Below are 9,950 nucleotides of genomic sequence, written 5' to 3'. Positions count from 1 at the left end.
TTATGATCTTGGCATTTTTTTTAACTCATTCAAATTCATCAGGGATGTTACCAATTTTAATTGTAAATACTTTAAAACATTTTACAGGGACTTGAAAAAAAATAGGAATCAACAAAACAAGCAGGCTTGTAGTAAAAATTGTATTTGGTAGTGCAAGTGAAGCGGACAAAGCAGATTTAGTAAACAACGAAAGGTGCCTGTAAAATGAGAGCACCTCGAGGAAATGTTGAGAAGAAATGAACACAATGCATTAATGAGCCTTCTTCTTGGTGCGGAACCGCTTCTGCCTTTGCTTGTAGAGATGACGCAAGTTTATAAAAATTCCTGAAAGAAAGGGACGAATATAAAGATGACTCACTTGCCATCGCTCACTCTTTGAAGCTGCAATTGTTTCAAAGCGCGCGCTCACCTAGAAACATGAGCACGAGGTACGCACGCAGAAAGTAGGAGAAGCTCAGGGATGTGCCCATGGCTTTTGGCAGAGGAATGCTGAACAAGTTGCTTTTGTCAAAGATGGGAATGGACTGTACGACAGCCACAGCTGTTTGGGATTGACGCTCGTGTTTGTATTTTGACTTTTATCAACTTTCACATCGGAGAACGCAAACATACCCTCAGCGAGAGCGCCTAACGGGTAAAGGGGCATCCAGAGGGAATATCGCAACCACGTCAGGATTTTCCACTCACTGTTGAAGCATCCCAGCATGTAGAATGGATACCTGAAGCAAACATTGCTAGTTGAATATTTTGAACGCATACATAGGTAAAAATAATCAGCAAAAAGAATCGAGTGTTAAAACAAAATGGCCTACCTGAATATTTCAATGGCACTCCACAGGTAGAAAGCAAAGAAGACCACCGGCTTATTCTGCATTTCTTCCAAGCAACCAAATATGATAAAGAGGACAAAATTCCTTCCCAAAACCTATTAAGAGAGCAAGAATGACATTTGATGGTGACCAAAATAATTTCACATTGTCAGACAGACCTGTATAAGAGTCGGGATCACGCCCGTTCTGACCAGACCAAAAGCGGCGTTGAGGACCTCGACGGCTGCCAAAATTTGGCAGAAGAACATGACTCCAGATATGGTGTGAAATGTGTCGTAGACGGAATCTGAAATAGGACGCGTGCAGTGTTAGTGTGGGGGTCATGCGAGGGGGAAAAGCACGTGCTCGCTCACCTTGACCAAATTTAAGGAGGCGAATGGTCATGTTGACAAAGATCCAGGAAAAGCCAAGATACTGCACCAAGTTGTAGGTATACAAAAATCCTGTTTTCAGACTGATGTACCCTGAAACACAAACAGCAGCAGAGACTATTCGCAATGCTGAAACTTCAGCCACTCACAGATGGAGAAACTTCTCTCCACACTTGCCATTTTCGTTGTGCCATGAAGCTTTCCACTTGTTTCTTCTCTCCTCCTTTGCAAAGAACAAGGCAATTTACTCACAACAGATCGTCCTTATTTTTTTTTTCTGTTTTTTTTTCTAGTCTCCGACCAAGCTCCGAGCACAATTCAGGATCATTGCTCACCTTCTCCCTGATTTCCATCTCGGCGTCCGACTCGTCAAGCCAGCGGTCGAAGTCGGGAGCCAAGAAAAGTGGCTTGCGTTCCTGCTTGGTCAACCTTTCCCACCAGCCTCGCTGATTTTTCCTCACAGTGATGTTGACCTGCCGTTGAGTGGACTTGAAAGCTACCTGCAAACATCCCCCAAAGTCGTTGAGCAGAAGACAATGAAGGACATGAAGTTAGAGTACTGCACATACCTGTGATTGTACAGGTAAAAGAAACTCCATGCTGAATTCGTACAGGTTTTGACCTTTCGCACCGTGGCCAAGAGCTGCATACACAAAATAGGAAGGTTTAAATATTTCTACCCCCAAAAAACATTGTGACCCGACTTGCATCAGAAGCATGCACCCCACATACACACACAAAAAAACATCACCTTGAAAGTGAAGGATGTTTTCATGCACATGGGCGTCAATATTCTGCAGGGAGAAAACGAGTTTAGGCCCATTCATCATTAGGATTGTAAATCGTTATCTCCTGCTTCGATGAATCGCCGCTTAGAAAAGAGCTGCAGGTGTTACATGTCAAGTTGCTCCCATGTTATCTTACTCCACTTACGACTGTTATGGTAAGGCGAGTTGTGCAATATTGTTCAAATTCTCAATAAAAACACTGAACAAAACGTCTCGTTTGTATTTCCTACTGGCTGCAAAAAATAGCAAAAACTAAAACTTGTAGTTTTTAAATAACGTGTATGCATATATACGCCTAAACATCACTCGTCCAGAAGAGTCCAAACGGCCATGGTCTGCCAGGTTGAAATAGCCGACCAGTTAGAGCAGGGGTGTCCAAGTCCAGTCCTCGAGGGCCGCATTCCTCCATGTTTTCCAAGTTTCCCTCGTTAAACACACCTGATTCAATGGTCAGGCTCCTGCAGAACGTGAGGATGAACCGCGGCCCTCGAGGACTGGACTTGGACACCCCTGCCTTACACCGAGTGCCAAAAGCCCCAATGATCGTGAGCAGCAGGGGGGGGGCCCCATTTCAACCCCTTACACTGAGTGCCAAGCAGGGAAGAAATGGGTACCATTGTTATAGTCACTGGTATGACTCGGCAGGGGGTTTGAACCCACAACCTCCCAAACTCAGGGCGGACACTCTCCTCTGAGGCCACTGAGCTGGTAAGCACTTGTATCGTAGTATAACACTTATAGTGGTTTTTAAATAACGTGTATACCTATATACGCCTAAATATTGTTATCCAATATATCTACTGCAATTTCACATTAGATTGCTGGTTTGAAATGTGCTTTTAATATTATTATTTTTAATAAACATTTATGTTAAAACTTGTCTGGCGTCTTATTCCTTGTTTTTCACTGATCTAGTCTTCTTGTGAGCTGCTCCATAAAACCATACATGTTCCGTGGCCTGAGAGCAAGGTTTCCATAGGGTAGTGGTTAGTGCTCTGGGCTTCCATCCCAGCGACCTGGGTTCGAATCTCAGTGGGACCAAATAAAAAAATTTTCACTGATCTAGTCTTCTTGTGAGCTGCTCCATAAAACCATACATGTTCCATGTTCTAAGAGCAAGGATTCCATAGGGTAGTGGTTAGTCCTCTGGCCTTTCACCCCAGCGACCTGGGTTCGAATCTCAGTGGGACCAATAATATTTTCACTGAGCTAGTCTTCTTGTGAGCTGCTCCATAAAACCATACATGTTCCATGTCCTGAGAGTCAGGCTTCCATAGGGTAGTGGTTAATCCTCTGGGCTTTCACCCCAGCGACCTGGGTGCGAATCTCAGTGGGACCAAAAATTTTTTCAGATTTAGTCGCTTGTGAGCTGCTCCATAAAACCATACATGTTCCATGTTCTAAGAGCAAGGATTCCATAGGGTAGTGGTTAGTCCTCTGGGCTTTCACCCCAGCGACCTGGGTTCGAATCTCAGTGGGACCAAAAAACATTTTCACTCTAGTCTTCTTGTGAGCTGCTCCATAAAACCATACATGTTCGATGGCCTGAGAGCCAGGCTTCCATAGGGTAGTGGTTAATCCTCTGGGCTTTCACCCCAGCGACCTGGGTTCGAATCTCAGTGGGACCAAATAAAAAAATTTTCACTGATCTAGTCTTCTTGTGAGCTGCTCCATAAAACCATACATGTTCCATGTTCTAAGAGCAAGGATTCCATAGGGTAGTGGTTAGTCCTCTGGCCTTTCACCCCAGCGACCTGGGTTCGAATCTCAGTGGGACCAATAATATTTTCACTGAGCTAGTCTTCTTGTGAGCTGCTCCATAAAACCATACATGTTCCATGTACTGAGAGTCAGGCTTCCATAGGGTAGTGGTTAATCCTCTGGGCTTTCACCCCAGCGACCTGGGTTCGAATCTCAGTGGGACCAAAAATTTTCACTGATCTAGTCTTCTTGTGAGCTGCTCCATAAAACCATACATGTTCGATGGCCTGAGAGCCAGGCTTCCATAGGGTAGTGGTTAATCCTCTGGGCTTTCACCCCAGCGACCCGGGTTCGAATCTCAGTGGGACCAAAAAAAAATTATCATAGAAAATTTGCAACACAGTTGCTAGTGTAACCAGATAACGATACACTTCCTTCTAGCTAGGGTTAGGTTTAAGTTTAGAGCGAGTTTTAGGGTTAGGGTTGCTGGGGTCAGAGTTAGTGCGAGGGTTAGGGTTAGAGCTAGGGTTAGGGTTAGAGCTGGGGTCAGAGTTAGTGCGAGGGTTAGGGTTAGAGCTAGGGTTAGGGTTAGAGCTAGGGTTAGGGTTAGGGTTAGAGCTGGGGTCAGAGTTAGTGCGAGGGTTAGGGTTAGAGCTAGGGTTAGGGTTAGTGCTAGGGCTAGGGTTAGAGGTAGGGTTAGGGTAAGAGCTAGGGTTAGAGTTAGGGTTAGGGTTAGAGCTAGGGTCAGGGTTAGAGCTAGGCTTAGGGTTGGGGTTAGAGTTAGAGCGAGAGTCAGGGTTAGAGCTAGGGTTAGGGTTAGAATTAGAGTGAGGGTTAGGGTTAGAGCCAGGGTTAGGGTTAGAGCTAGGCTTAGGGTTAGGTTTAGAGTTAGAGCTAGGGTTAGAGTTAGTGCGCGGGTTAGGGTTAGGGTTAGGGTTTTTAAAAAAAAGTGGTAACGTAGGTTTTTTTTTTTTGAAAACGCTTTACTCTAAAAAAAAAAAAAAAAAAAAAAGAAACGACCATACATGGTAGTTTGAAAAAAAAACTACCGTGTATGGTAGTTTTTTTTTTTTTTTAAACTACCGTGTATAGTAGTTTTTTTTTTGTTTTTTTTTTTTAAAACCATAAACTAACGTGTATGGTAGTTTTTCTTTTTTTTTTTTTTTTTTTTAAAAACTACCGTGTATGGTAGTTTTTTTTTTTTTTAACTACCGTGTATGGTATTTTTTTTTTTTTTAAACCATAAACTACCGTGTATGGTAGTTTTTTTTTTTTTTTTTTTTTTTTTTTAAACTACCGTGTATGGTAGTTTTTTTTTTTTTTAAACTACCGTGTATGGTAAGTTTTTTTTTTTTTTTTTTTTTTTAAAACTACCGTGCATGGTAGTTTTTTTTTTTTAACTACCGTGTATGGTAGTTTTTTTTTTTTTTTTTTTAAACCATAAACTACCGTGTATGGTAAGTTTTTTTTTTTTTTTTTTTTTTTTTTTTTAAAAACTACCGTGCATGGTAGTTTTTTTTTTTTTTTTTAACTACCGTGTATGGTAGTTTTTTTTTTTTTTTTTTTTTTTAAACCATAAACTACCGTGTATGGTAAGTTTTTTTTTTTTTTTTTTTTTTTTTTTTTTAAAAACTACCGCTCATGGTAGTTTTTTTTTTTTTTTTTAACTACCGTGTATGGTAGTTTTTTTTTTTTTTTTTTTTTTTTAAAAACCATAAACTACCGTGTATGGTAAGTTTTTTTTTTTTTTTTTTTTTAAACTACCGTGCATGGTAGTTTTTTTTTTTTAACTACCGTGTATGGTAGTTTTTTTTTTTTTTAAAAACCATAAACTACCGTGTATGGTAGGGTTTTTTTTTTTTTTTTAAAAACTACCGTGTATGGTTTAGGGTTAGAGTGAGTGAGTGGGTTGGGTGAGTGAGTGAGTGAGTGAGTGAGTGAGTGAGTGAGTGAGTGAGTGAGTGAGTTAGGGTTAGGGTTAGGGTTAGGGTTTGAGTGAGTGCGTGAGTGAGTGAGTGAGTGAGTTAGGGTTTAGGGTTAGGGTTTGAGTGAGTGAGTGGGTGAGTGGGTGAGTTAGGGTTAGGGTTAGGGTTTAGGGTTAGGGTTAGGGTTTGAGTGAGTGAGGGAGTGAGTGAGTGAGTGAGTGAGTGAGTGAGTGAGTGAGTGAGTGAGTGAGTGAGTGAGTGGGTGAGTGAGTGGGTGAGTTAGGGTTAGGGTTAGGGTTAGGGTTTAGGGTTAGGGTTTGAGTGAGTGGGTTGGTGAGTGAGTGAGTGAGTGAGTGAGGGTAAGGGTTTAGGGTTAGGGTTTGAGTGAGTGAGTGGGTGAGTGGGTGAGTTAGGGTTAGGGTTAGGGTTTAGGGTTTGAGTGAGTGAGTGAGTGAGTGGGTGAGTGAGTGGGTGAGTTAGGGTTAGGGTTAGGGTTTAGGGTTAGGGTTTGAGTGAGTGAGTGAGTGAGTGAGTGAGTGAGTGAGTGAGTGAGTGAGTTAGGGTTAGGGTTAGGGTTTGAGTGAGTGCGTGAGTGAGTGAGTGAGTGAGTTAGGGTTTAGGGTTAGGGTTTGAGTGAGTGAGTGGGTGAGTGGGTGAGTTAGGGTTAGGGTTAGGGTTTAGGGTTAGGGTTTGAGTGAGTGAGTGAGTGAGTGAGTGAGTGAGTGAGTGGGTGAGTGAGTGGGTGAGTTAGGGTTAGGGTTAGGGTTAGGGTTTAGGGTTAGGGTTTGAGTGAGTGGGTTGGTGAGTGAGTGAGTGAGTGAGGGTAAGGGTTTAGGGTTAGGGTTTGAGTGAGTGAGTGGGTGAGTGGGTGAGTTAGGGTTAGGGTTAGGGTTTAGGGTTTGAGTGAGTGAGTGAGTGAGTGGGTGAGTGAGTGGGTGAGTTAGGGTTAGGGTTAGGGTTTAGGGTTAGGGTTTGAGTGAGTGAGTGAGTGAGTGAGTGAGTGAGTTAGGGTTACGGTTAGGGTTTAGGGTTAGGGTTAGGGTTTGAGTGAGTGAGTGAGTGAGTGAGTGAGTTAGGGTTTAGGGTTAGGGTTTGAGTGAGTGAGTGGGTGAGTGGGTGAGTTAGGGTTAGGGTTAGGGTTTGAGTGAGTGAGTGAGTGAGTGAGTGAGTGAGTGAGTGAGTGGGTGAGTGAGTGGGTGAGTTAGGGTTAGGGTTAGGGTTTAGGGTTAGGGTTTGAGTGAGTGGGTTGGTGAGTGAGTGAGTGAGTGAGTGAGGGTAAGGGTTTAGGGTTAGGGTTTGAGTGAGTGAGTGGGTGAGTGGGTGAGTTAGGGTTAGGGTTAGGGTTTAGGGTTTGAGTGAGTGAGTGAGTGAGTGAGTGAGTGGGTGAGTGAGTGGGTGAGTTAGGGTTAGGGTTAGGGTTTAGGGTTAGGGTTTGAGTGAGTGAGTGAGTGAGTGAGTGAGGGTAAGGGTTTAGGGTTAGGGTTTGAGTGAGTGAGTGGGTGAGTGGGTGAGTTAGGGTTAGGGTTAGGGTTTAGGGTTTGAGTGAGTGAGTGAGTGAGTGAGTGAGTGAGTGAGTGAGTGGGTGAGTGAGTGGGTGAGTTAGGGTTAGGGTTTAGGGTTAGGGTTTGAGTGAGTGAGTGAGTGAGTGAGTGAGTGGGTGAGTTAGGGTTAGGGTTAGGGTTTGAGTGAGTGAGTGAGTTAGGGTTAAGGTTAGGGTTTAGGGTTAGGGCTAGAGTGAGTGAGTGAGTGAGTGAGTGAGTGAATGAGTGAGATTCGGGTTAGGGTTAGGGTATGAGTGAGTGAGTGAGTGAGTGAGTGAGTGAGTGAGTTAGGGTTAGGGTTTAGGGTTAGGGTTAGGGTTAGGGTTTGAGTGAGTGAGTGAGTGAGAAACCATAAACTACCGTGTATGGTAAGTTTTTTTTTTTTTTTTTTTTTTTTTAAAAACCATAAACTACCGTGTATGGTAAGTTTTTTTTTTTTTTTTTTTTTTTTTTTTTTTTTTTAAACTACCCTGCATGGTAGTTTTTTTTTTTTAACTACCGTGTATGGTAGTTTTTTTTTTTTTTAAAAACCATAAACTACCGTGTATGGTAGGGTTTTTTTTTTTTTTTTAAAAACTACCGTGTATGGTTTAGGGTTAGAGTGAGTGAGTGGGTTGGGTGAGTGAGTGAGTGAGTGAGTGAGTGAGTGAGTGAGTGAGTGAGTGAGTGAGTGAGTGAGTGAGTTAGGGTTAGGGTTAGGGTTTGAGTGAGTGCGTGAGTGAGTGAGTGAGTGAGTTAGGGTTTAGGGTTAGGGTTTGAGTGAGTGAGTGGGTGAGTGGGTGAGTTAGGGTTAGGGTTAGGGTTTAGGGTTAGGGTTAGGGTTTGAGTGAGTGAGGGAGTGAGTGAGTGAGTGAGTGAGTGAGTGAGTGAGTGAGTGAGTGGGTGAGTGAGTGGGTGAGTTAGGGTTAGGGTTAGGGTTAGGGTTTAGGGTTAGGGTTTGAGTGAGTGGGTTGGTGAGTGAGTGAGTGAGTGAGTGAGGGTAAGGGTTTAGGGTTAGGGTTTGAGTGAGTGAGTGGGTGAGTGGGTGAGTTAGGGTTAGGGTTAGGGTTTAGGGTTTGAGTGAGTGAGTGAGTGAGTGGGTGAGTGAGTGGGTGAGTTAGGGTTAGGGTTAGGGTTTAGGGTTAGGGTTTGAGTGAGTGAGTGAGTGAGTGAGTGAGTGAGTGAGTGAGTGAGTGAGTGAGTTAGGGTTACGGTTAGGGTTTAGGGTTAGGGTTAGGGTTTGAGTGAGTGAGTGAGTGAGTTAGGGTTTAGGGTTAGGGTTTGAGTGAGTGAGTGGGTGAGTGGGTGAGTTAGGGTTAGGGTTAGGGTTTAGTGAGTGAGTGAGTGAGTGGGTGAGTGAGTGGGTGAGTTAGGGTTAGGGTTAGGGTTTAGGGTTAGGGTTTGAGTGAGTGGGTTGGTGAGTGAGTGAGTGAGTGAGTGAGGGTAAGGGTTTAGGGTTAGGGTTTGAGTGAGTGAGTGGGTGAGTGGGTGAGTTAGGGTTAGGGTTTAGGGTTTGAGTGAGTGAGTGAGTGAGTGAGTGAGTGAGTGAGTGAGTGAGTGAGTGGGTGAGTGAGTGGGTGAGTGAGTGAGTGAGTGAGTGAGTGAGTGAGTTAGGGTTAGGGTTAGGGTTTGAGTGAGTGCGTGAGTGAGTGAGTTAGGGTTTAGGGTTAGGGTTTGAGTGAGTGAGTGGGTGAGTGGGTGAGTTAGGGTTAGGGTTAGGGTTTAGGGTTAGGGTTTGAGTGAGTGAGTGAGTGAGTGAGTGAGTGAGTGAGTGAGTGAGTGGGTGAGTGAGTGGGTGAGTTAGGGTTAGGGTTAGGGTTAGGGTTTAGGGTTAGGGTTTGAGTGAGTGGGTTGGTGAGTGAGTGAGTGAGTGAGGGTAAGGGTTTAGGGTTAGGGTTTGAGTGAGTGAGTGGGTGAGTGGGTGAGTTAGGGTTAGGGTTAGGGTTTAGGGTTTGAGTGAGTGAGTGAGTGAGTGGGTGAGTGAGTGGGTGAGTTAGGGTTAGGGTTAGGGTTTAGGGTTAGGGTTTGAGTGAGTGAGTGAGTGAGTGAGTGAGTGAGTGAGTGAGTTAGGGTTACGGTTAGGGTTTAGGGTTAGGGTTAGGGTTTGAGTGAGTGAGTGAGTGAGTGAGTGAGTTAGGGTTTAGGGTTAGGGTTTGAGTGAGTGAGTGGGTGAGTGGGTGAGTTAGGGTTAGGGTTAGGGTTTGAGTGAGTGAGTGAGTGAGTGAGTGAGTGAGTGGGTGAGTGAGTGGGTGAGTTAGGGTTAGGGTTAGGGTTTAGGGTTAGGGTTTGAGTGAGTGGGTTGGTGAGTGAGTGAGTGAGTGAGTGAGGGTAAGGGTTTAGGGTTAGGGTTTGAGTGAGTGAGTGGGTGAGTGGGTGAGTTAGGGTTAGGGTTAGGGTTTAGGGTTTGAGTGAGTGAGTGAGTGAGTGAGTGAGTGGGTGAGTGAGTGGGTGAGTTAGGGTTAGGGTTAGGGTTTAGGGTTAGGGTTTGAGTGAGTGAGTGAGTGAGTGAGTGAGTGAGGGTAAGGGTTTAGGGTTAGGGTTTGAGTGAGTGAGTGGGTGAGTGGGTGAGTTAGGGTTAGGGTTAGGGTTTAGGGTTTGAGTGAGTGAGTGAGTGAGTGAGTGAGTGAGTGAGTGGGTGAGTGAGTGGGTGAGTTAGGGTTAGGGTTTAGGGTTAGGGTTTGAGTGAGTGAGTGAGTGAGTGAGTGGGTGAGTTAGGGTTAGGGTTAGGGTTTGAGTGAGTGAGTGAGTTAGGGTTAAGGTTAGGGTTTAGGGTTAGGGCTAGAGTGAGTGAGTGAGTGAGTGAGTGAGTGAATGA

The 9,950-nt window shown here is 44.4% G+C and overlaps 1 protein-coding gene across 2 annotated transcripts in view; it reads right to left on the bottom strand.

Moving 5' to 3' along the window:
* Nucleotides 1-126: 126 nt before the first annotated feature.
* The window catches only part of hacd3 (3-hydroxyacyl-CoA dehydratase 3), a 16,811-nt gene continuing 6,987 nt past the window's right edge, over nt 127-9,950 (bottom strand). Inside the window, exons 2-11 of one of the 2 annotated variants that reach the window (XM_088378830.1) lie at nt 1,953-1,995; nt 1,771-1,844; nt 1,537-1,701; nt 1,379-1,421; nt 1,184-1,294; nt 989-1,116; nt 813-925; nt 613-719; nt 410-541; nt 127-324 (exon numbers count right to left, since the gene is read on the bottom strand). In XM_088378830.1, coding sequence (XP_088234956.1) covers nt 251-324; nt 410-541; nt 613-719; nt 813-925; nt 989-1,116; nt 1,184-1,294; nt 1,379-1,421; nt 1,537-1,701; nt 1,771-1,844; nt 1,953-1,995 — 990 coding nt within the window. In that variant the 3' untranslated portion in view covers nt 127-250. Of the gene's footprint in view, nt 325-409; nt 542-612; nt 720-812; nt 926-988; nt 1,117-1,183; nt 1,295-1,378; nt 1,425-1,536; nt 1,702-1,770; nt 1,845-1,952; nt 1,996-9,950 lie in introns of both variants that reach the window. The other variant, XM_088378829.1, reaches the window with a different exon arrangement.

This window comes from Syngnathus floridae, chromosome 6 (assembly GCF_059516105.1).
Source record: "Syngnathus floridae isolate MCC-2025c chromosome 6, RoL_Sflo_1.0, whole genome shotgun sequence".
Lineage (NCBI taxonomy): Eukaryota > Metazoa > Chordata > Actinopteri > Syngnathiformes > Syngnathidae > Syngnathus > Syngnathus floridae.
The sequence above is the reverse complement of the archived record's forward strand: the minus strand, read 5'-3'. Positions and strand labels throughout refer to the sequence as shown.